Here is a 27776-nt window from a genome sequence, read left to right as displayed (position 1 = left end):
GTGCCCAACAATAAAATGTCCAGTGATTTACTATGTGTTCTACTATTGTTAAGGTATTGCTATTAAACAAGTATGTTAACCTAAATTGTCTTTTATTATGTATTTTAACCCCTAGATGCCTGCATTGCTCCTATTGCGTGTACATAACTAAAAATGGCAGCCTTCAAAAGGTATTGGGAGTGCGTTTAGGACTCGTAGGGTCCGCATTCAACAGTATGAAGGCTGTCTGGAGATGGGATTTATACTCGGTGAAGACCAAATGCCGCCTATACAATGCCTGCATTGCTCCTGTTCTCTTATACGGCTGTGAAACTTGGCACCTTACAAGGGCCCAGAGCAGCCGTGTACTCAGCTTTGAGAATAGGCGTCTGCTGAGAATTTTAGGCGTGCGGTGGTTTGACTTTGTGAGGAATGAAGAGATAAGGCGTGGGACGCAGCAAATCTTGGTTACATTTGGATTCAGTTGGCTTGGCCATGCACTCCGCATACCTCCCGAGAGCCACAAGTATCAAGCTTGCCTCCTTTACAAGGCATCAGATTCACGCCACCCAGAACGACCACTGCTGACAATTTGTCGGCAGTTCTCGTCAGAACTTCGGGACGCTGATCTGACTTGAGCCTGGATACAGTTTGTGGACATTTGTGGATATGGTTTAATAGTAAATATGTGCATAATTATCAAATTCCGTCGCCAGCGGTCCGCAGGCATAAAAAAATAACCGTCCGAAATGTGTTATTCAATAGGTTTACAACATTTTGAGTGTGTCCAAATACTTGTTCACAAAATCTGGATTATCTCCAATTTCAGGAGCTATTTTCATATTATTTTGTGAACAAGTATTTGGACACACTCAAAATGTTGTAAATAAATTATCTGGTCAAATTATAAGCTTAATAATAAAAATGAAAATGGTATTTTCTGGCGTTTCTCATGTGTGTGATTATAATCCAGGATTCGGATCTCACATACTAATATAAGAGTTTCTGCTTAATTAAAAGCTTCTTTACATCTCACCAATAGATGTCTCTCGTGAAGTTCTAGTGATTCAAGAACAAGGTTTCTAAATTGGTTCATATATATGGAACTTCCAAGAATTTGAGTAGTGTGGTAGTCAATAATGGGTAGAATTGGTGAATGTTACACGTGTGTAAAGTGATCACTTAAACCAGCCTATGACGGTCGTCAGCCCCGTAAATGCCCAGACTTCCATATTCTTCTTCATCTTTGATGAGATGTCAAAAAATAATATTTTCAATAGGTGTTTGCACTCGGACATAAAGGGATTTCAAATAAATTAAACAAAGCATTATAGCATAAGAGTATATTTATTCAATAAAAACAATTGTATCTAGGAAACGTCAACTAATATTTTTGTTCAAACTGCATACAATAAAACTAAAACAATTATCTAGTGAGATTTCAAGTTCATATCTTCTGTTTTGAATATTGAAAGCATTAACTTTGTGGATCATATTGATATATTATTTTGAGAAATAAAAAGACTTTGTTTTTTGATCCACTCACATTTTTATTTACCAACTAGTTTCGGCAACAACCTGTTGCCCTCTTCTGAGTTCAGTCATAAATTAAACCCTGAAGAGGGCAACAGGTTGTTGCCGAAACTGGTTGGTTAGTAAAAATGTGAGTGGATCAAAAAACAAAGTCTTTTTATTTCTCAAAAGAATCATATCTTCTAATGAAATAATACTGTAATTTAACCGTTGACTGTAAGCCCTGTAAATACCCAAATTTCCATATTCTATTTCGTCAGACAGAGAACTCGTGTCCAATATCAAAGTGCGTAAAATCTGGGTAACGTATTTTATGGATAGAAATATAGTAGAACCTCTCATAGGGTTTTCGAAAATACCCGCGTGCTGAGAACTCTATATAACTCCTTGGTGCGAAGTAGACTCGAGAGTGGCTCGATGATCTGGGGCCACACGAGCTTGAGTACTCTCTTATGGTAGAGAAAGTCCAAAAGAAGTTTTTGAGGTATCTCTACATGAGAGAGTACGGCTATTATCCTCGGCTCTACCCGACCCAGTTTCTCCAGGGTATGCTTGGCTACAATAGTTTAGAGACTAGAAGGAATGTGTATTTAATTACGCATTTTTATCGATTGTTGCGCGGTATGATCGATAATCCTGAAATTATCCGGAGCATTGGTCTGTATGTTCCCGATAGTTACCTAAGACAGCGTCGGCATAGATTGTTTCACATTCCTATACACAGGACCAACCTGCCGATGGTTATGCCTGTAGGAAGAGCTACCGCTATGTTAAACAAAATCATATTGGATATTGATCTGTTCCATGTGTCTGAAGGAGTTTTGCGAAGCGGGATTCTTCTACACCTTTAAGTCTTCTTGCTTACTTTTACTTTTGATATATACGCCTTGAATATTGTTTGTTATGTATATATTATTTTTTTATTGAATAAATTGAATAAATTGAAATTGAATTGAATTGAATTTAATAACGAGCATAATTCGTTCCAGAATCTTACTCGTTAAGCGAAACACACTTTAAGCAAAATACGCATTAAGTGAAACACTCGTCAAACGAAACACTTTTTATTTTACAACATTTTGAGTGTGTCCAAATACTTGTACACAAAATCTGGATTATCTCTAATTCTGCGAAAATTAAAAAAAGAGTTTCTGCTCAATAAAAAGCTTTTTTTCATCTCACCAATAGATGACTCTAGTGAAGTTCTAATGATTCAAGAACAACGTTTCGAAATTGGTTCATGTATACAGAACTTCCAAGAATTTGAATAGTGTGGTTGTCAATAATGGGTAGAATTGGTGGACGTTACACGTGTGTAAGTTTTGGAAGCTATGCTTCCATCTTCAGGTCTCAATATAAACTTAATAAATAAATCAATATTTATATTTATATAAATAGTTTATATTTAGAGTAAAGTGATCACGTTTATATGAAGCAGTGCCCTATGCACCATTGGGGTGCGGATAAGGGATTTAAAAAATAAATAAAAAAAGTGATCACTTAAACCAGCCTATGACGGTCGTGAGCCCCGTAAATGCCCTGACTTCCATATTCTTCTTCATCTTTGATGAGATGTCAAAAAAAAAAATTTGTTTTTCCCGGCTCACAAGAGAATATTGTAAAAAAGGGACTTGCCCCTTTTCTCTGTAACTCATTATGCGAAATGTCGCTAGTTAAAGGAACAACTTTTTAGCTTTTTTTTTTTTCATTATGAGAGGTTCCACTCTACCAACAAAATATGGACACTCAAAATACTGTAAATAAATTCGGTTCAATTTACAAATTTCATTTTGAATTCTTTATTCAGAGTAAATTTCAATTCGACTAATAAATGGTTTCTTTTTTGACATCTCATCAAAGATGAAGAAGAATATGGAAGTCTGGGCATTTACGGGGCTTACGACCGTCATAGGCTGGTTTGAGTTTGTGAACAAGTATTTGGACACACTCAAAATGTTGTAAATAAATGGTTTAGCTTTGGTTCGGATTTGTACTCCGTGAGGACCAAGTGCCACCTATATGATGGCTGCATCTCTCCTATTCTCTTATACGGCTGTGAGACATGGCACCTCACAAGGGCCCAGGGCAGCCGTATACTAAGCTTTGAGAATAGGTGCCTGCGGAGAATTTTAGGCATGCGGTGGTCTGACTTGGTTAGGAATGAAGAGATAAGGCGTAGGATGCAGCAAATCACGGTAACAACTGTCGCCAAGAAAAGACTTCAATTGGCAATTCAATTAGCTAGGCCATGTACTCCGCACGTCTCCCGAGATCCGCCATCGAGCTTGTCTCTTTTACAAGGCAATGCTGACAATCCATCGGCAGTTGTCAACCACAGATGAGCCATAAAGCGACTTGCGGATGTAGATAACTAAGGTGCAAAAGCGTACAGATTTTGCTTATCTGAATTTGTTAACCGGATCCACGCGGCTCGCATAACCGTATGTGTTTTCACAAAACATGCCCCATACGCGGCTGACATAAGCGTATGCGTTTTTACTTTGCTCCAAGCTTCCAACCTCAGTTCAACTTGGAGGGATTTTTTCACGGTGTGGAACTTTGGATAAAATAATACGTCAATCCTTGGCCTTATGACATCTGTTGAAATATCTGACTAATAATTTGTAACATCACAAGGATAAATAAAAGAACAGATCCCTGATTTTTCTTGAGGTCGGTAATTAGTCCGCGCCATAATCACGCCCCATATCTGTCTCACTCTCGACGCTACGCATTGCCAGTGGGTAAGAGTGACACACGATGCGCGCTTTGATTTATTTATGTTACAAATTTATTTGTTTATATTACGATATATTTCAAGAATAATGTGACACAAGTGTATTATAGAGTACCAAAAAGGCACAATGAATCCCATTGAACATTTTTGTTTAGGAAAATAAATCTTTTGTTAACTAAATACATGATAAAAGTAATCATTTAAAAAACAGCGAAATACCGCCACGCACGGGCGTCTCTTAGGAACAAAGTCAACGCGGTTAAAAGGTGAAATCATTTATATAAATAACACAAAAATAAATATAATACTACAATTTAAATACTATATTTAGTATTATCACAATATTGGACTAAGCTAATAACAAAAATAAAGAGATTATCCATTATCAAGGACCTTATTTCAATTTTACGTGCCAGCGTATTGAGGTCAATAATAAAACACCCATTTCACATGATTTTCAAATGATCCCTCGGGCCGGAACACCATCGATGCTGATAGTCTGTTTATTTTTACGATTGACAGTTTTGATTGAGGCGTGTTCTTTACAATTTGTATTTTGATTACAGTGGAACCCCAAAAATCCAAAATCCCGGGAAATCCAAACAAGATTTTGAAGAAAAACATTTAAAAAAACACGCAAAGACTGAATCTATCATCACATAAAACTAAAATATCGTGGGTATACTGGCAAAAAACTCTAAAACTCCGCTTGAATAATCCCTGTTCTTTTTTAGCCTGTACTTAACTTAAAGTAGAATATACTTTTAAAACCACATAAATATGACATTTCAAACTACTTAGTGTATTTTGCCAATTCGCAGAACGTTGAAAACTTTATAATATGCATCATTAAGCGAAAATTTCATATTTTTAGCCAGTTTTACCCATGAAATATCAATGATTTTTCATTCTAATATTTATTCAATATCACTCCCAACTTGTAGCTTGCGCAGGATCACCTTGCCTTCGTGTAAGTGACGTTCAAGATGCACTGCCATTAGGGTGCAGTGCCCTACACACCATCGGGTCACAAGAAGTTTTACACTGTGAAATACCCACTATTCTTTCAATCTCAATAAATGAAGGGAAATTCTAGATTTTAATAAAAAATATATATATATATGTACAATTCCTCAAAAAAAAAGCTCAATCAAAAATCTCAGCCGTGGAGTTAACATACTAACCCATGTCATCACAGTGACAATGAAAATCTCAACCACACATATGAAACTTCATGTTAAAATGGTGGACAAGTTAGTATTTAAAATTTTATACAAATACATCGCTTAATTCTAGTAAATACATAAATATGAGTTGTAATTATTTTTACATAGAATTCCAATTATATTTCAAATTAACAACAAGTATTTTTCAAGAATATTTTTAAAAAAATTGGCAAATCTACATGTCAGATTATAATATTAAAAAAAAAAATTATAATATACAAACATGGCTGATATTCAGATGGATGGCATGCGTATCGATTGTTAAAATATAAAAACATTTATATGTATCCCAGTTGCAAAAATATGCTAATACTTTTTTACCGGTTGTTAAAAAGCCAAAGTATTTATAAACCAATCGTAAAAATATGAACATACTTGTTTACCGGTTGTTAAAATACGAAAATATTTATATCCTAATTGCAATAACATGCAAACATTTTTTTAGCAGTTGTTAAAATGCCAAAATATTTGTATACCGGTTGTTAAAATATGAATGTATTTGTTTACCGGTTGTTAAATAATAAAAATACTTGTTTACCGGTTGTTAAATAATAAAAATATTTGTTTACCGGTTGTAAAAATATGAATATACATACTTGTTTACCGGTAGTTAAATGATGAAAATATTCATATACCGGTTGTAAAATATGAAAATACTTTTGGTTTTTTATGCAAACTGGTTGTTTAATCTCTTGAATATCCAGCCTTGGATGAATATCGAATTACACACAATATGAAAATTTTAACTACATAAAAGGCAACATTTAACTAACGTGAAAAGTCACGTAATATAAATACATTCACAATTCAATTCCACACTTAAATATTTTGTGACATGTGCGTGATATTTGTGCTTGAACATAATAAAACTAAAGGTCTAGATACACACACTTATTGTTAGCACAAAAGCACGCTATTATTGAAAAATTAAACTGATTTTTGGGTAATATATCCAAAATTAAACAAGGTTATTGGATTGAACTCTACTTTTATTTACATATATCGCTCACTCCTTTGAAGAACGTCATAAATAAAAAATTGTCAATTTTCAGTTGTGCATGTTTTCGGGATGCCCAGAAAATGTACTATATCCCAGCAAAAGCGGCATATTTTTAACTTAATATTTACCCGCTACAGGGCAGAAAGTGTTGTTTTTGCATTTTGAAGAAAAGGTATTGTTTGATTATTTTTTTAAATATCCTAAATATTTTTCAAATGGAGAAAAAACCTTCAGGTTTTACCTAAAAATATCTGTTGCACAGTAAAAATTTCAATGAGTGGCTTGATATTTATTTTTAATACATTGTATTATATTTTTAAACATTAAAAACGATCTGAAAAATCTAGTTTTTTTTTATATATGACGTTGTTGAAAGGAGTGAGCGATACATGTAAATAAAAGTAGAATCCAATCCAATAACCTTGTTCAATTTTGGATATGTTACACAAAAATTTAAAATGGAATTCTACCAACTAAATTATGAGCCATATTATTGCACCTTCTGCTTGGTCTTCGGGAGTTGGAGCAAGGCAAAGACGTTGGGCAGCATGCCTCCCTGAGCGACTGTCACCGCATTGCTAGAAATCGTTGAATTTCCGAGCATGCTACCTGCAGAGCGGGCTACCGCGGGTCGTGATCTGAGCCCGTCTGAACAGGTTTGCTTATGAGCGTGCTAGTATCAATGTGTGTAACAAGCATGCTTATTTCAAGCAAACGTATATAGCCAGAGAGCATGCTCATAAGCACGCTTAAACAATAGCGTGTGTATCTATACCTTAACAAATTCAACTACATATATCGCTCACTCCTTTCAAGAACGTCATAAATCAAAAAACGTGATATTTCAGGAGAACGTTTTTAGAGTTTAAAAATATAACACAATGCATTAAAAATAAATATCAAGCCACTAATGTAACTTTTTACTGTGCGACAAATCTTTTAAGGTTCAATCTGAAGGTTTTTTCTCCATTTGAAAAATATTTAATATATTTTAAAAAATAATTAAACAATACATTTTCTTCAAAATGCAAAAACAACACTTTCTGCCCTGTAGCGGGTAAATATAAAGTTAAAAATATGCCTCTTTTGCTGGGATATAGTACATTTTCTGGGCATTCCGAAAACATGTACAATTGAAAAATTACGATTTTTGATTTATGACGTTCTTGAAAGGAGTGAGCGATATAATAAAATATATATTTTTTTAGACGTACTGTGGAACTTCTCATAATGAGCACTTCTAGTGAGTAATTCGCATACTGAGCAAAAAAAAAGTGAAAATGTTGTTCCCATTTTTCACGACATTTACTTGTGACTGCCGGGACTTCCGCGCCAGTCAAAACAAAAAATTTAATTTATATTTGAAGTAATAACTTTGTGATTTTTCATTCTATAATTGAAATATCGACATACTACTACTACTACTACTACCATCACGCCGTTTCCCCGCAGGGGTAGGCAGAGAGGATGGAACGCCACACTCTTCTGTCCTGACATACACTGCTCGCCTCCTTCACATCCATACATCTAGTCATACATGCCCTCCGATTACGCAGACTTTTGACACCGCCAGATTTTAGGTTCTGATTGATCTGATTGTGCCGAGTCTTTTTCGGTCGTCCACGTTCTGTTTTCCCTCTCACATTCGCCACATATATTTTCTTAGTCATTCTCTCGCTATCCATTCGCTCCACGTGTCCATACCACCGCAAAGAGCTCTTCCTAATCTTTTCAATTATTCCTCGTTCAGCCTTACATTCCTTTCTTATATCGTCGTTTTTAATTCTGTCATACAATGATTTTCCACACATTCGTCTGAGGGAGCGCATTTCAACAGCGTTCACTCTGCTTTCATCCTTCCTTTGCCAGTTCCATGTTTCGCTTCCATACATTAGTGTCGGTACTAGCACGCCGTTGTGAACCGCTAGCTTGGCTTCCATGGACATAAAATATCGACATGCCCTACGTAAAGTGCTCTAACTACATTTTTGTCAATTTTGAGATATTTGCTGTATGTAATCGACTAACCGTTATCTACATATATAAACAAACAAAAAAATATATAAAATAAATTACGCCTAGTTTTCAGGCGTATAAGACGCCATCTACATCGAATTTTCAAAATGAATTTAACTCCTAAAACGCTAACTACTCAATTTTGACAAAGAATAATGTTTTAAAACGATTTAATACATTATTTTATCGTGTTTTGAAATGTAAAATACTAGTTTAGAATTTCAGATAAAACAGTTCATAAATAAATAAAAATACGTTGAAAAAATCTTCTAAGCTCTCTCCTGTAAAGTAACCGATTTGCAGATAGAGTACTTTACGTAGGGGCTGTCGATATAACTTCGTTTTAAAATCACTATAAATATTTTATTATAACTTAATTATAATGTCTGCCGGTTTCAAAGCTAACCGCCTATTTTTCAAGACTGATTAATACTACAATATAATAATAATAATAAATAAAACCCTTATCCGCACCCCAATGGTGCATAGGGCACTGTGTCTTATAAACGCAGTGTTATCATGATCGTTTTACTTATGAAGGAAAAGTGATCAGCCCTCCGCTTCAGGTACCAGTCCATGGTAATATCGAATAAATATTACAGTGAAAAAATCACTTATATTTATTTTTACCCCCCTTGGGAATCGAACCCTCAGACCTCCAGAACGGTAGCCGAGCGTACTGACCATTACACTACGGAGGCGGACAATATTTAATAAATAATAATAAAAGTTTTAATCAGTCTTGAAAAAGAAGCGGTTAGCTTCGAAACCGGCAGACATTATAATTAAGTTATAATAAAATATTTATAGTGATTTTAAAACAAAGTTGTATTTTAATTATAAAAGAACAAAAAAATTGTTTAACAAGTAAGATTCCGAAACGAATTATGCCCATTATGAGAGGTTCTACTGCATTTTTGATCACATAGTTTTAAAAGGAACATCTTACAAAGCCTCTATTTCAAAGGGATGCATGCCAAAAGGAAAGAAGTTGAAGAAGGGTATGAAAGATTCATCTAGGCATCTCGACCCACCCCAACCACCTCGCCCTAACGCAATCACATATTTTTGGTTCAATATTTTTTTGGTATTGCGGTAACATTATTAAAAACGATATTATTTAGAAGCGTTCAAAAAGAAATACGTACAGTATTTCAATTATTTTTTGGATCAATTAAATGTCATTTAATTCATTCGAACCTTCATCCGCACCCCAATGGTGCATAGGGCACTGCATCATATAAACGCAGTGATTACCTTGATCGTTCACACACGAAGGAAAGGTGATCAGCCCTCCGCTTCAGGTAAACACTGATTTTTGCATCTAATACGTTGTATTTTATTAAAAACAAAACCTATAAAACTCAATTTTGTGACAATTGTTTCGCCTAGTTATGGCATTTTCAAACTAATGTCATTCATTTGAAACATTCATTTGTCAAACATTAGTTTGAAAACGCCTTAACCAGGCGGTTTTTTGTTGACTTTGCGGTTTCTCATATCGTAGTCGTACAGGAGAAAGTGACCAACTACCAAAACGTAAAATGTTCAGGAGGGCCATTTAAGTCACTTTTGCTTGGCAAGAAAATAAACATCAATGCAGTTAGTCATTTATACTAAGTCAATATATTACACTTCCAAGTTTAAAATCCTTTGGGATTTTTTTCAGGGCAATATTAAGCTAGTAATATATAAAATTGTCAATGATCACGTTTTTGTAAAAAATGCTCTTGGTCACTTTCTCCTGTATGACTACTTTCTCCTGTATATTTCCTTTATTTGAGTTTTGTTGAGATTTGAGTGGTCCTTTGTTGAGTCTGCGGCTAGGAGCTGTAGACCATGTTGACCTGCTGCGTGCAGCGCACGAAGGTGGCGCGGCGGGGCAGCTCGCGCAGGCACGCGGCGCCCACGTACGTGCACGCCGAGCGCAGCCCGCCCAGCGTGTCGCGCACCGTGTCCTCCACGTCGCCCCGGTAGGGCACCTCCACGGCTTTGCCCTCCGGCGAGCGGTATTCGGCCACGCCGCCTGCCACAGACAAATACCATTAAGACCAAACAATAGATGCTTAAATGTCATGTCGATCTATGTTTATTTTTTTTTATTTCTTTAGTTGGCTTATATTACATTTAATACAAACTATTTTTACACTTAATTTACATCATATATATTTATATTTTCTTACAGTAAACAAAACATTTATTTAAAAAAAATTTAATACATAACAGCAATTTCATAACATTTATATAAAGAAAACCCATTTTACACACAGAAAACTTAATAATAAATAATAAAATAATAAAACCCTTATCCGCACCCCAATGGTGCATAGGGCACTGCGTCATATAAACGCAGTGTTATCTTGATCGTTTACACATGAAGGAAAGGTGATCAGCCCTCCGCTTCAGGTACCAGTCCAGGGTAATGTTGAATAAATATGACAGTGAAAAAAATCACTTATATTTATTTTACCCCCCTTGGGAATCGAACCCGGGACCTCCAGAACGGTAGCCGGGCATGCTGACCATTACACTACGCAGGCGGACAGATATACAGAAAACTTAATGACATAAAATGTATGATACGCGCCCGCTCAAGGGAAATTTCTCAACGCGCCCGCTGGAAGGTTAAACTAGCCTATGAAGGTCGTAAGCCCCCTAAATGCCCAGACTTCCATATTCTTCTTCATCTATGTTGAGATGTCCAAAATTATGTAAAAAATAACTCCAAATTGGAGATAATCCAGATTTATGAACAAGTATTTGGACACATTGAAATGTTGTAAATAAAAGGACCTATTGAATACCTGACACTCGATAGACATTGCGTCTGAAGATTAACCAATTAAGTAAATAAATTATCTGGTCAAATTATAAGCTTAATAATAAAAATGAAAATGGTATTTTCTGGCGTTTCTCATGTGTGTGATTATAATCCAGGATTCGGATCTCACATACTAATATAAGAGTTTCTGCTTAATAAAAAGCTTCTTTACATCTCACCAATAGATGTCTCTAGTGAAGTTCTAGTGATTCATGAACAAGGTTTCTAAATTGGTTCATATATATAGAACTTCTAAGAATTTGAGCAGTGTGGTTGTCAATAATGGGTAGAATTGGTGAATGTTACACGTGTGTAAAGTGATCACTTAAACCAGCCTATGACGGTCGCAAGCCCCGTAAATGCCCAGACTTCCATATTCTTCTTCATCTTTGATGAGATGTCAAAAAAAATAATAATAATAACCAAATAAGTAATTTGGAAAACGTTATTGTAATAATACAATTCCCGGAATGAGGGTTTTTACGAGCCTGAAACACCATACGAATTTGACTCAGCTGTGCACCTGCCTCCGTAGTGTAATGGTCAGCACGCTCTGGGGGTCCCGGGTTCGATTCCCAGGGGGGGATCATATAAATAAAAGTGATTTTTTCACTCTAATATTTATTCAATATTACCCTGGACTGGTACCTAAAGCGAAGGGCTAATCACCTTTCCTTCGTGCGTTAACAATCAAGATAGCACTGCGTTTATATGATGCAGTGCCCTATGCACCATTGGGGTGCAGATGAGGGTTTGAAGAAGAAGAATATTTATTCAATATAACCCTGGACTGGTATGCCTTAAGTGAGGGGGTTCACCTTTCCTTAACGCGTTAACGATCAAGATAACATACCGGAATGTTTCTGCATCGCCATCGTGGAGGACATTCCGTAGAACAGCTTGTACTTCTTTCCGTCCCGCGAGATCACCTCTCCGGCACACTGGTCGTGACCTGCCAAAATGAACGTCAAAAGATAAAAAAAGATCATTTAAAAATGAAAAGGAAAAATTATGACGTACGATATTCGGCTGTCCAAACTCAAAACACAGTAAGGGACATTTTTTTTGTAGTACGTTTTTTTTGCATTTTTGGACTAAGTAGATTCTACTTACTAAAACGTGCTACAATAAAATTGTCCCTTACTGTGATTTAAATTTGGACAGCCGTATTGTGGTGTCGTTCACACTAGCTTCACCTTCAAGACCATGTAACGTCTAGACGCAATAAATGACACCAGACACAGCTGCTCTCGGAGCAGCTGCACATTGGAGATAACAATGGTGAATACGAGGAACAAATTCCTATGAACAATGGAACGACCACAGGGCTGCTCTCGTCCCAGGGGATCGAATAGCGTCTGGAGATAACATACCGTCTGCAGGAGGACAAGGGATCTGGAGGGTATAAACAGGCAGAGCCCCCAGAAACTTCCAACACAGTCCAGCTGAGTCCTCCATCGGAAGCGCAACCTGCCCGACGACGTCACGAGACGTCGATGCAGTCATCTCCGCCCTCGACCAGTGATCGCGGTTGACCACTCCAACACCGCGACCCGCGACGCGTCTCTACGACCAGCACCGAACTACGCCTCGGGCCGTTCGTGCTCCGTAGACATCGGGAACTAATCTTATATTATGTAAATAAATTCCAATATTTCTTTACAACATTTTGAGTGTGTCCAAATACTTGTTCACAAATTATAAGCTTAATAATAAAAATGAAAATGGTATTTTCTGGCGTTTCTCATGTGTGTGATTATAATCCAGGATTCGGATCTCACATACTAATATAAGAGTTTCTGCTTAATAAAAAGCTTCTTTACATCTCACCAATAGATGTCTCTAGTGAAGTTCTAGTGATTCATGAATAAGGTTTCTAAATTGGTTCATATATATAGAACTTCCAAGAATTTGAGTAGTGTGGTTGTCAATAATGGGTAGAATTGGTGAATGTTACACGTGTGTAAAGTGATCACTTAAACCAGCCTATGACGGTCGTAAGCCCCGTAAATGCCCAGACTTCCATATTCTTCTTCATCTTTGATGAGATGTCAAAAAATAATATCCAATATTTCAATCAGAAGTGTTATCATTACAATCCCTGGCCTCGCCTACCGCTGAGCCCAAAAAATATTCATTTATCCAATAAATCTAGTATATTATTTGAAAGGAATATTTCAATCTGGCAATAAAAATAACACAAGAGCTCAAACGCTAAAACAATGCACCTACTCCTCATTGTAATTTTTTTTTACTGGGATGGGACTTGAAATAAGTCATAACAAATGTGGAGGTCCTCATCAAAAAGTTACATTTTCAATATAGCACAAAAAAATCCTTTAAATGCACATCTGTTCTGTTTACTGTATTCTATCAAAATCTTAATTAAAGTTGCGACAATCCGTGACCAATCCTGTGTCAAACTAATTTGAAATCATCAAATCATCATTAAATCGCACCAAAACGTAACAATTTTACAAGCTAGAATTCCTGATTACTTAAAATCCTTTATAAGGAAAATGTAATGTTTTGATGAGGACCTCCACATATGTACTAGATCTATTGTTGTAATGACTCGTCTTTGCAAAATGTGCATTATTTTGTCTTTGTTTTTATGTGTAAATCATGTTTTAATGTTTTTTTCCTTGTTTTGAATGGTTTTGTTCATTTTGTACACCCATGTATAAATATATACATACCTATGTTTTGAATTTTTAAAAATACATATTTTATTTTCCCAATGAAGGGTTCTGTGAACGCGCATATAAAACTGGTGGGGTTCTGTACCTCCGACCCCGTTATGAACCACTGCTCTATACTCATATACTATACAACCGATTGCGACAAAACTTACGAAATTTATTGTGCGCATGCCCGCAGTGGTTTCCGTAAAAAACGGGAACTTACCAGCAAACATCCCACCGGCCATTACGAAGTCTGCTCCGGCACCAAACGCCTTGGCAACATCCCCCGGGCACGTGCAACCACCGTCCTAGAAATTCAGCGTAAAGTTAACATTGGTACAAATTCAGCATAGTTAACATTGGTACAAATTCAGAATAAAGTTAACATTGGTACAAATTTAGAATAAAGTTAAGATTGGTACAAATTCAGCATAAAGTTAACATTGGTACAAATTCAGCATAGTTAACATTGGTACAAATTCAGAATAAAGTTAACATTGGTACAAATTCAGAATAAAGTTAAGATTGGTACAAATTCAGCATAAAGTTAACATTGGTACAAATTCAGCATAGTTAACATTGGTACAAATTCAGAATAAAGTTAAGATTGGTACAAATTGAGCATAAAGTTAACATTGGTACAAATTCAGCATAGTTAACATTGGTACAAATTCAGAATAAAGTTAACATTGGTACAAATTCAGAATAAAGTTAAGATTGGTACAAATTCAGCATAAAGTTAACATTGGTACAAATTCAGCATAGTTAACATTGGTACAAATTCAGAATAAAGTTAACATTGGTACAAATTCAGAATAAAGTTAACATTGGTACAAATTCAGCATAAAGTTAACATTGGTACAAATTCAGCATATATTTAACATTGGTACAAATTCAGCATGAAGTTAACATTGGTACAAATTCAGCATAAAGTTAACATTGGAACAAATTCTGCATAAAGTTAATATTATTATTATAACATCCAGAGGGTACTCACCGATATAATATGTCCCTTGAGGCCGTGAGCAGCGTCAGCACACTCGATGACAGCCGACAGCTGGGGGTAACCGACCCCGGTCTTGATGCGGGTCGTGCAGACCGACCCCGGACCTATTCCGACCTGAGGACAGGTATTCAGAACATTATCACCACCATAATGTATGGGAGTGAAGCATGGAGTTGGCAAAACTAGGATGAAAGTAGACTGGAAGCAGTCGAAATGCGATCTCTCATGGGGCAAAACCATGTATGGTACATGTTCCAATGGTGATATAAGGAAAGGATGCAAGGCTGAAACTGGTATGACTTTGTCAGGAATGACGATGTGAGGAGAAGAACTCAACAGCCCCTCATACTGGAAGTCTTGAAGAGGAGAAGGTGGACATGGCATCAAAACCTCATGTCTCTTCTTTCAACCCCGAGGATTCCGGCGCCCCGGAAGGCCGCTGACAACCATTCACCGACAATACTCAGCGGAACTTCGAGACGCCGGACTGACCTGGGAGGAAGCCAAGGAGATGGCGCGTGACAGAGTGACGTCTCGTGTTGGCCATATGCTCCACCTAGGAAGCGAACATGGAAAGAAGAAGAAGCAAGGCTGAGATAAGCCTCTAGATCAAGCATGTCAAACTCGCGGCCCGCGAGTATTGTTTTTTGCGGCTCGCGGTCATATTTTTTATTTATTTTAATTCTTCATTGAAATCATTTTTGAACCTCAGTTCAACTTGGAGGGATTTTTTCATGGTGTGGAACTTTGGATAAAATAATACGTCAATCCTTGGCCTTATGACATCTGTTGAAATATCTGACTAATAATTTGTGTAACATCACAAGGATAAAAACAGATCCCTGATTTTTCTTGAGGTCGGTAATTAGTCCGCGCCATAATCATGCCCTATATCTGTCTCACTCTCGACGCTACGCATCGCCAGTGGGTAAGAGTGACACACGATGCGTGCTTTGATTTATTTATGTTACGATCTTATTTGTTTATATTACGATATATTTCAAGAATAATGTGAGTACCAAAAAGGTGCAATGAATCCCGTTGAATGTTTTTGTTTAAGAAAATAAATCGTTTCTTAACTAAATACATGATAAAAGTAATCATTTTAAAAATGGCGAAATACCGCCGCGCACGGGCGTCTCTCAGGAACAAAGTTAACGCGGTTAAAAGGTTAATGAAATTAGTTTACCTTTATAATATCAGCTCCGGAAAGAATGAGTTCCTCCACCATTTCCCCAGTTACAACATTGCCAGCCTACAAAATCAAAAATGGACACATTCATTTTTTTTTTAAAAATATTACTAAAATGTATGAACAACATTTTGAGTGTGTCCAAATACTTGTTCACAAATCTGGATTATCTCCAATTACAGGAGTTATTTTTTATATTATTTTTTGACATCTCATCAAAGAAGAAGAAGAATATGGAAGCCTAGGCATTTACGGGGCTGACGACCGTCATAGGCTGGTTTAAGTGATAACTTTACACACGTGTAACATTCACCAATTCTACCCATCATAGATGTCTCTAGTGAAGTTCTGGTGATTCAAGAACAAAGTTTCTAAATTGGTTCATATATATATATGTATATATAGAACTTCCAAGAATTTGAGTAGTGTGGTTGTCGATGCGGGTAGAATTGGTGAATGTTACACGTGTGTAAAGTGATCATTTAAACCAGCCTATGACGGTCGTCAGCCCCGTAAATACCCAGACTTCCATATTCTTCTAAATATTCTTGTAAATATTCCTAAATGCTGCTTTTATTGACCATAGTTGAAGTTTAATGAAACAATCTTGTGACGTTAGCTCTGGTAAGTATCTGAAAATTAGAAAAAACACATCGCAACGGATGATCTGCGCATTACTGGTGCAGTAAACACGCTACAAAGCATGGCACACACGCACACACTGACAAACATTTGTGTATTGGTGATTTTATCCCCAATTTTTTCAGAAATTATTTATTTCCGTCGCAGCAAATGAATAACTTTATATGTACATCTATTAGTGAGATGTAAAGAACTTTTTACTAAGCAGAAACTCTTATATGTATTAGTATATCATCTACATCTACATCTCACCAATAGATGTCTCTAGTGAAGTTCTAGTGATTCAAGAACAAGGTTTCTAAATTGGTTCATATATATAGAACTTCCAAGAATTTGAGCAGTGTGGTTGTCAATAATGGGTAGAATTGGTGATAGGATAGAATAACTTTATGTTATAATACTTTTAGGTAATACGTAATTACATTACAGAGGAATACAAAAATTGTGAGCCCGTATCCATTATATGTTAATAATAATAAATAATAAATTTGGATAACTTATATAGCGCCATTTTCGTAAAAAAATACCTCAAGGGCGCTTCATATTGATATTCTCATTTTTAAAGTCGGGTTGTAGTAAATACATATCACAACCCTCCCGATGAGCTGGCTGCATACGGCTAAGGGTTTGGAGAGTGTGCACCAACAGCGGGTAATTGAAAGCTGTCCCACCGCATGCCCAGATCTGATACAGAAGCATCTAGGCTTCCTGACAGATCTGCTCTTGCTAAGCAATTTTTATTTTTAACTAAGTTGCGAGATTTATTGAAAATGTGAAACAATATCAAATTGTATCCCGATTTTACTGTGAATTTACATTTATAAGCTTTCAATATCCCTTTCACTGCCAATCTAAATAAATACAAGATTGTAAGTCCATCACCAAATTTTCTAGAAGTACCCCAGTGTATGCAATGAAAGGGATTAGTGTTTAGTTCAATTAGTCAGCTAGATCCGATCACGACTCGACGTTGGCCGGTACACAGACGCCCACAACCCCGACCAGCACAGCAGACAGACACGGAACAGTGCAAAGACATTTACAGAAAATGGTCAGTCCATTTCCAGTCACTTTCCAGTCGAATTTCCACTCAAATACCAAAAACCAACAGCGGGTAAGAATGAAAGAGCCTCTTACAATAATTGTGTGGTCGGGGAAGGCTTGCCGCACTTTCCTGACGTACTCCACGAAGTGCTGGGAGTAGCCGTTGGCGACGTCCAGGCATATGAAGGAGACTCCAGGCACGGCCCGCAGTATCTCCGACAGGCGCTCAAAGTCCCCCTGGCCCGTGCCGCTGCTGGCCGCTGGAACAATAACATTTATTCACTTGTTCACAAAATCTGGATTGTCTCCAATTATTCATTTTTTCAAACCCTTATTCGTACCCCAATGGTGCATAGGGCACTGCATTATATAAACACAGTGTAATCTTGATCGTTAACACACGAAGGAAAGGTGATTAGCCCTCCGCTTCAGGTACCAGTCCAGGGTAATATTGAATAAATATTAGAGTGAAGAAATCACTTATATTTATTTGACCCCCCTGGGAATCGAACCCGGGACCTCCAGAACAGTAGCCGAGCGTGCTGACCATTACACTACGGAGGTGGACAATTATTGGAGTTATTTCGTATTATTTTTTGACATCTCATCAAAGATGAAGAAGAATCAATTATCTGGTCAAATTATAAGCTAAAATAATACAAATTAAAATTATATTTTCTGGCGTTTCTCATGTGCGTGATTATAATCCGGGATTCGGACCTCACATACTAATAAAAGAGTGTCTGCTCCATAAAAAGCTTCTTTTCATCTCACCAATAGATGTCTCTAGTGAAGCTCTAGTGATTCAAGAACAATGTTTCGAAATTGGTTCATATATATAGAACTTCCAAGAATTTGAGTAGTGTGGTTGTCAATGATGGGTAGAATTGGTGAATGTTACACGTGTGTAAAGTGATCACTTAAACCAGTCTATGACGGTCGTCAGACCCGTAAATGCCCAGACTACCATATTCTTCTTCACCTTGGATGAGATGTTAAAAAATAATATTTATTTACTTACAACATTAAAGATAAAGATATAGAAAGGTAAATGAATGGTGGGAACAGAGTGAATGATGCACTGAAACCAGTTACAGCAAATAAAAGCCTCACAGCAAAAGCTAATGAGTCCTGTTCCAACCCTAATGTATCGAAGCAAAGCATGGAGTTGGCAAAAGACGTATGAGAGTAGAATGAATGCAGTCGGAATGTGATCTCTCGGACAAATGTGCGGGATAGCAGCAGATGTGAGATAGATCTTCGAATGGTGACATAAGGAAAGAATGCAAGGCGAATGAGATAAGCATAATCGACAAAAGTAAGAAAGGCGTGTTGAGATGGTTTGTTCATGTGGAACGTATGAGTGAGGAAAGAACGGTTAAACAAATTTATGAGGCAAATGTAGTTGGAAAAATAAATGTCAAATAATATATTATTAGATTAAAACCAATATTTTTAGCTTTTCCACTTTATTTTTATTTGACCAGCGACCGGGTTTCGTCGTTACCGACATCATCAGACTGGTGATGTCGGTAACGACGAAACCCGGTCGCTGGTCAAATAAAAATAAAGTGGAAAAGCTAAAAATATTGGTTTTAATCTAATAATATATTAAAAATGCAATTCCATCACGAAGTGTCAGTGGATAATATAAATCTATTAAATGTCAAATACTTGAAAGCGGCCGGGTCAGGAGTCGAAACAATCGGTGGGAAAGAGATACATGAACGTGGAAGAGGGGAAGAATGTTTTGCAAAGGCAGAGTGGTGTGGAGTTCTATTCTCTCTGCCTACCCTTGCGGTGAAGCAGCATGATAGTTAGTTAGAGAAGACTTACCCATGTGTTCCAGACATTCGGGCGACTCTTCAGCAAATTTCTTCCATTCTTCCAAAGTGTAGTATTTGTGCATCGTTGTGAACAGTCCAAACTAAAAAAAATATGTACAAAAATATTTGTTGAAAAAAAATACAATAACCAGTTTCAGTTCCTTGGATCTCAAATCAGCAATGAAGGAAGTTGCGAAGGAGAGATCAGACGTTGTATCGCCATCGCCAAAACTGCCATGTCTAAGCTAGACAAAATCTGGAAAGACCGGGGTGTGAGTAACAACACCAAGATGAAGCTTGTTAGGAGCTTGCTCCACTCCATTCTTCTCTATGCTGCTGAAACATGGACCATAAAAGCAGCAGAAAGGAGAAAAAACTATGCTTTTTAAATGTGGTGTTGGAGGCGCATGCTCCGAATTCCGTGGACAGCTAGATGCACCCACGAGTCCATTCGCCAGGAACTACACTCGGATGGCTTGACTCTGGCCAGTGTCTGTACACAACGGATCCTTCAGTTCATAGGGCACGTTGCGCGTGGCTATGAAGATAGCCTGGAGCGAATGGTTGTGAGCGGTAGCTTAAAGGGGAAGAGAGGGAGAGGAAGACCCCCAACACGATGGACCGATCAAGTTAAGGTGGTTGGAGCGCTACGTGCAGCGCAGTCAAGGGATAACTGGAGAAGAGTCGTTGCTTCCACAAGGGTCACAACCCTCAGTAATGAGGAATAAGATGGAGAAGAGACAATCGTTTGACAATATAAACAAATACCCTTATCCTTCTGCCTACATGATGTATACTGCAGCTGTCTAGTTCACAAATGTCAAATATGATTGACGTACAATGCCATTTACAAAAATTATAACATCTTCTGATAGCGTGATTAATTTTGTGCCACCCTGTATTAAAGATTTTCCAATGGTGAAATAAGGAAAAAATGCAAAGCTGAGATAAGCATTATCGATAAAATTAAGAAAGGTGTGTTGAGATGGTTTGTGCATGTGGATCGAACGAGTGAGGAAAAAACGGTAAAACAAATTTACGTAGCGAATGCAGTTGGAAAAGGGAGCAGAGGAAGAATGAGAAAAATTTGGCACAATCAGATATGTCAAATACATGAAAGAGGTCAGGTTAGGAGTCGAAATAATCGGCGGGTATGTATGAGGAGATGCATGAATGTGGAACCATCACCCCGCTTTCCGCAGGGGTAGGCAGAGAGAATCGAACGCCACACCACTCTGTCTTTGCAAACATTATTCGCCTCTTCCACATTCATGCATCTCCTCATACATACCCGACGATTATAACTAATCCTCACCTGACCGCTTTTAAATATTTGGCATACCTAATTGTGCCAAGTTTCCTCGGTATTCCTCTGCTTCTTTTTCCAACTACATTCGCCTCATACATTTGTTTAACCGTTCTTTCCTCGCTCATACGTTCCACATGTCCAAACCATCTCAACACACCTTTTCTTATTTTATTGATAATGCTTATCTCAGCCTTGCATTCTTTCCTTATTTCATCATTCGAACATATCGTTCACTTTTTTCAACAATGTCATATATCAAAAATCTACAATTTTCAGTTGTGCATGTTATCGGAATGCCCAGAAAATGTACTATATCCCAGCAAAAGCGACATATTTTTAACTTAATATTTAACCGCTACAGGGCAGAAAGTGTTGTTTTTGCATTTTGAAAAAAAGGTTTTGTTTAATAATTTTTTTAAATATTCTTAATATTTTTCAAATGAAGGAAAAACATTCAGGTTTTACCTAAAAAGATCTGTTGCACAGTAAAAAGTTCAACAAGTAGCTTGATATTTATTTTTAATTCATTTCATTATATTTTTTAACTTTAAAACGATCTCCTGAAAAATCAAGTATACGACGTTGCTGAAAGGAGTGAGCGATATATCAAACATCGTTTTGCCACATATTCGTCTGAGGGATCGCATTTCGACTGTATTCAGGGATAAATCAATTAGTGTTGTAATAAAAGATTCCAACAAGTGTTGCCATTACTCGGCATCAAATAATGTTGGGAGAATTTACTTTGTACACTGGAAAAGGGGAATCCAACACTATGTAATAAATTTCATATTGAGATAAGAATTTTTTACACAACATATAATCAGTTGCATAAAGAACCTCTTGCATGTGACTCAAGATCATTCTGTATCCGGGTGACAATATCACTACAAAACAACCTATTTATACAAACAATTATATGGGTAACCTGTTGTTGAATTGTAAAGATAATAACAATAATAATAATAAAACCCTAATACTTGATAAGACTAAAATTATTTTTTGACATCTCATCAAAGATGAAGAAGAATATGGAAGTCTGGGCGTTTACGGGGCTTACGACCGTCATAGGCTGGTTTAAGTGATCACTTAACACACGTGTAACATTCACCAATTCTACCCATTATTGACAACCACACTACTCAAATTCTTGAAAGTTCTATATATATGAACCAATTTAGAAACCTTGTTCATGAATCACTAGAACTTCACTAGAGACATCTATTGGTGAGATGTAAAGAAGCTTTTTATTAAGCAGAAACTCTTATATTAGTATGTGAGATCCGAATCCTGGATTATAATCACACACTCAAAATGTTGTAAATAAATTATCTGGTCAAATTATAAGCTTAATAATAAAAATGAAAATGGTATTTTCTGGCGTTTCTCATGTGTGTGATTATAATCCAGGATTCGGATCTCACATACTAATATAAGAGTTTCTGCTTGATAAAAAGCTTCTTTACATCTCACCAATAGATGTCTCTAGTGAAGTTCTAGTGATTCATGAACAAGGTTTCTAAATTGGTTCATATATATAGAACTTCCAAGAATTTGAGTAGTGTGGTTGTCAATAATGGGTAGAATTGGTGAATGTTACACGTGTGTAAAGTGATCACTTAAACCAGCCTATGACGGTCGTAAGCCCCGTAAATGCCCAGACTTCCATATTCTTCTTCATCTTTGATGAGATATCAAAAAATAATACAATAATAATAATAAAACCCTAATACTTGATAAGATTAAAATTAATTTTAGTGACAATTTAAGGCCGAGATCTCAAACTTTTAAATTCATAACACGGACGACCGCGCGAGAGGATGGACGTGTTTTCACAATTAATTTTTGTTAGAATGTATATTGGAATTTGACTTTTTAGTATATTTAAAGCAAGAATTAAAAAAAAAAAATTCAACCCCTTACCTTTCAATAACTCTTTTCTTTTCAAAACCATACATTTGTTTTGAAGAAAAATTTATTTAGTTCGATACCAAAAACAGTGTTTTAAGAAAAAAAAACAACTATGTCAAATGTTTTTTAATTTTTTTTTAACCCTTATCCGCACCCCAATGGTGCGTAGGGCACTGCGTCATATAAACGCAGTGTTATCTTGATCATTTACACATGAAGGAAAGGTGATCAGCCTTCTGCTTCAGGTACCAGTCCAGGGTAATATTGAATAAATATGACAGTGAAAAAATCACTTATATTTATTTTACCCCCTTGGGAATCGAACCCGGGACCTCCAGAACGGTAGCCGAGCATGCTGACCATTACACTACGGAGGCGGACAATTTGTATTGTATTGAATTTATTTGAATTGTAAAGATAAAGATGATAAACTTACGAATTAATTTTTAAATTAAACAGAGTCTACTAAGTTGTATTTTATGAAAAAAAAAAACACATAAAAATTAATATTGTGACAGTTGTTTCGCCTCGTTATGGCATTTTGAACGAATGTCATGACATTCGCCTCTCTTACGTTCATGCATTTTCTCATACATACCCGCCGATTATTACGACTCCTAACCTGACCACTTTCAAGTATTTGGCATACCTGATTGTGCCGTGTTTTTCTCGGTCTTCCTCTCCTCTTTTTTCCAATTACATTCGCCTCATATATTTGTTTTACCGTTCTTTCCTCACTCATTCGTTCTACATGTCCAAATCATCTCATCACACCCTTCTTAATTTTATCGATAATCATTATAACAACTTTGTTTTAACCACTTTTTTTTTATTATTAGTACATTCGCGTTTTTAAGTGATTCCATTCGAAGTTGTTATTTGGAGTTGCTATGCAATGCACAATAAAAATAACATTTAGGAGTTTTTAAATCATATTTTTTAAATCATATTTTGATATGGTGTACGGAGTGTGTGGAAGTTTTTGGTAAGGGAATGTAATTAACTATGAGTATTTTAATGTTTTAGAATTAAATAAACCCTGATGATGACAAGGTTCTTGTCGGAACCGGTTGGTTAAAGTGTACTAATAAAAAAAAGTGGTTAAAACAAAGTTGTTTAATATCTGCAAAAAACATTCAAGAAAAAAATTATCAATAATGCTTATCTCAGCTTTGCATTCTTTCCTTTTTTCTTTTTCTAATATACATTTAATATATCGTAGTCGTACAGGAGAAAGTGACCAACTAACAAAGTGTAAAATGTACAGGAGGTCCATTTAAGTCACTTTTGCTTGGCAAAAACATAAACATCAATGCAGTTAGTCATTTTTAACAAATCAATATATTATACTTCCAAGTTTAAAATAAATAGTGAAATAAGGAAGGAATGCAAAGCTGAGATAAGCATTATCAATAAAATTAAGAAAGGTGTGTTGAGATGGTTTGGACATGTGGAACGAATGAGTGACGAAAGAACGGTAAAACAAATTTATGAGGCGAATGTTAGCGGGAAAAGAAGCAGAGGAAGACCGAGAAAAACATGGCACGATCAGGTATGCCAAATACTTGAAAGTGGTCAGGTTAGGAGTCGTAACAATCGGCGGGTATGTATGAGGAGATGCATGAACGTGGAAGAGGCGAAGAATGTTTGCAAGGACAGAGTGGTGTGGCGCTCTATTCTCTCTGCCTACCCCTGCGGGGAAGCGGCGTGATGGTTAGTTAGTTAGTTAGTTTTTTAGTTTAAAATCGCTTTGGGATTTTTTCAGGGCAATATTAAGCTAGTAAGATATCAAACAGTCAATAATCACGTTTTTGTAAAAAATGCGCTTGGTCACTTTCTCCTGTATGACTACGATATATTACTATACATTTTATATATATTTAATATATTGTTAAATGCAAAAAAGTAATTTAATAAAAAAAAATAAGTCCATAAAAATCGGGGAAAAAAATTCTACCTTGGATAAAGATTTAGCCATCTGGAAAGTTCCGACCGTGTCCATATTACTTGCCATCACGGGAATTCCTCGGTACACCCTTTTGGAATTGCGGAACGTTATCTCCCGATAGAGGTCCACCTGATGAAAAGAGGGGGAAAAAAATCATTAACTAGTGCAGAGTTATTTTACAACATTTTGAGTGTGTCCAAATACTTCGCTCACTCCTTTCAAGAACGTCATAAATCAAAAAACTTATTTTTCAGGTGACCGTCGCTCAGGGAGGCATGCTGCCCAACGTCTTGGCCATGCTCCAACTCCCGAAGACCAAGCAGAAGGTGCAATAATATGGCTAATAATTTAGTTGGTAGAATTCCATTTTGGATTTTTGGGCAACATATCCAAAATTGAACTAGGTTATTGGATTGAATTCTACTTTTATTTACAAGTATCGCTCACTCCTTTCAACAACGTCATATATAAAAAAAAAAACTAGATTTTTCAGATCGTTTTTAAAGTTTAAAAATATAATACAATGTATTAAAAATAAATATCAAGCCACTTACTGAACTTTTTACTGTGCAACAGATCTTTTTAGGTAAAACCTGAAAGTTATTTCTCCATTTGAAAAATATTTAGTATATTAAAAAAAAATAATTAAACAATACCTTTTCTCTAAAATGCAAAAACGACACTTTCTGCCCTGTAGCGGGTAAATATTAAGTTAAAAATATGCCGCTTTTGCTGAGATGCGGTACATTTTTTGGGCATTCCGAAAACATGCACAATTGAAAATTGACAATTTTTGATTTATGACGTTCTTGAAAGGAGTGAGTGACTTGTTCACAAAACTGTATTTGGACACACTCAAAATGTTGAACTACTTGTATGCAATGCCTCCATAGTATAATGGTCATCAAGCCCGGCTACTGTTCTGGAGGTCCAGGGTTCGATTACCGGTGGGTGGTCAAATAAATATAAGTGATTTTTTCACTCTGATATTTATTCAATATTACCCTGGACTGGTACCTGAAGCGGAGGGCTCATCACCTTTCATTCATATGTTAACGATCAAGATAACGCTGCGTTTATATGAAGCAGTGCCCTATGCACCATTGGAGTGCGGATAAGGGTTTTTAGTTTTTAGTTATATGTAATACATATTGATATATGAAAGAAATAAAAAAAGGAAAAAAATATGTATAAAAAAAAAAAAATTGTATTAAATAATAAGTGTAAGTCCCTCTCCAAGCACAAGAGCTCGTCTCTTTATTGGAGAGAACTGCGTTATTAATTTTAAGATTGTAAGTAGAAATGTCATCATTTAAATTATTTTAAAAAAACTTTTGTAACCATATTAAATAATAATAAAAATAAATTATTGTAAAATATACATATCGTAGTCATACAGGAGAAAGTGACCAAGTGCATTTTTTACAAAAACGGGATTATTGACTATTTGATATCTTACTAGCTTAATATTGCCCTGAAAAATTCCCAAAGCGATTTAAAACTTGGAAGTATAATATATTGACTTGTTAAAAATGACTAACGGCATTGGTGTTTATTTTCTTGTCAAGCAAAAGTGAACATTTTACGTTTTGTTACTTGGTCACTTTCTCCTGTACGACTACGATATATTTAAAATATACGTAAAATTTGATAATGATTTACTCATACTAAAACATGTTAGAAATGCTTATTAAAAAAAGAAATTGTAGATTTTCCATGTAGAATTTTCGAAGTTCCCGAAAATGTCCCAACACGATTGTAACTTTCATAATAAAACAAATGCGGTGCAGAGTTGCCAAATCTACTACAAACATGCCATTATATTTATTACACGAAGAGGTACTGTCGAATTTCAATGGAATTTTTATGACACATTCCGTTCTTCAAAAATATCCTCGTAAACATTATAAGTATGTACTTAGACCCCCTCTAACAAAAAAGCGGGAAACATCGCCAGTATATATATTATGTATACATACTTTAAATAACATATGTTAAATAATAATCAATAAATACATTTTTTAATATTCCCATTACTTATTTAATCATTAGTTAAGCACTTACAAAAAGTACCTACCTATTTTTTTTTTTAAATTATCGCTATTATAAAAATGTTTCCAAATTTGAAAACGGAGATCGATTATCGATTGTTTTTCTTTTCGGTTGTAAAACACGTGCTTATGACAGGAGCGTCTTATATTTATATTTTAAATACGAATATTTCAACTCAAAATAATAGTTAATAGTTAAATTATCGTTTTTTAAACAAAAACATCGATCAGAAGGTCGAATCATAAAGGTTGACAGAGGACATTTTGCTGGTTCAAAAATAAAGGTGTTAGGAAATAGTTTTTTAAACAATCTGCCAATTGAATTTTGTGTCAAATACAACAGAATTAATCAATCGATACTTACGTCGTTTCTACTTCTCATCTCGCTTCTTTTCGGACGCAGAAGCACGTCTTTGAAGTCCAGTTTCACTTCGTTGATAATGTTCGGCATCTTGGAAAATACGAGAGCCGAAGGAATATCGACAAAACGGCAGTCTGGATACACAGTAACGTAGAAATAGACTGCGGCCGATACTAGTGTGCTAGTGTGACGCAAATATTCGCGCAAGGGCGTAACCAGATACGAAAATATACACCAGGAATTACCCCGAAATATGAAAACACCGCGGAGGTTAAACGATCGAAGATTGAACGGCCTCGGGCGGCTGAAAGGTCGGCAATGTCGGGCGGGAGACTCTCCTAGGGCGTTGTGTCGCCACGAACCGGCATGTCAGATGATTCCGAGCCCGTGTCCTGAGTTAGATTTATTGACATAAGCTGTTAATTTCGTCATAAGCCATCACGAAAAACCTTCATCGCGACCCGCCAAATCTCAAGGACGCAAATCAGCT

General features: G+C 36.2%; 1 protein-coding gene across 1 annotated transcript; it reads right to left on the bottom strand.

The window, feature by feature from the left end:
- Positions 1 to 10265: 10265 nt before the first annotated feature.
- Positions 10266 to 27776, bottom strand: LOC148309207 (GMP reductase 2-like). The gene is made up of 9 exons (XM_088260440.1): positions 27290 to 27776; positions 24884 to 25003; positions 19717 to 19807; positions 17974 to 18140; positions 16192 to 16257; positions 14994 to 15116; positions 14220 to 14304; positions 12166 to 12264; positions 10266 to 10517 (listed from the first exon to the last, which is right to left on the bottom strand). Exons 1-9 carry the CDS (start codon positions 27374 to 27376, stop codon positions 10315 to 10317), a joined length of 1041 nt encoding a protein of 346 aa, XP_088116566.1. The 5' UTR covers positions 27377 to 27776; the 3' UTR covers positions 10266 to 10314.

This window comes from Brachycentrus maculatus, unplaced genomic scaffold (assembly GCF_059751285.1).
Source record: "Brachycentrus maculatus isolate JH-2025_06_01 unplaced genomic scaffold, ASM5975128v1 h1tg000136l, whole genome shotgun sequence".
Taxonomy (NCBI): domain Eukaryota; kingdom Metazoa; phylum Arthropoda; class Insecta; order Trichoptera; family Brachycentridae; genus Brachycentrus; species Brachycentrus maculatus.
This window is presented reverse-complemented; position numbering and strand designations above follow the sequence as displayed.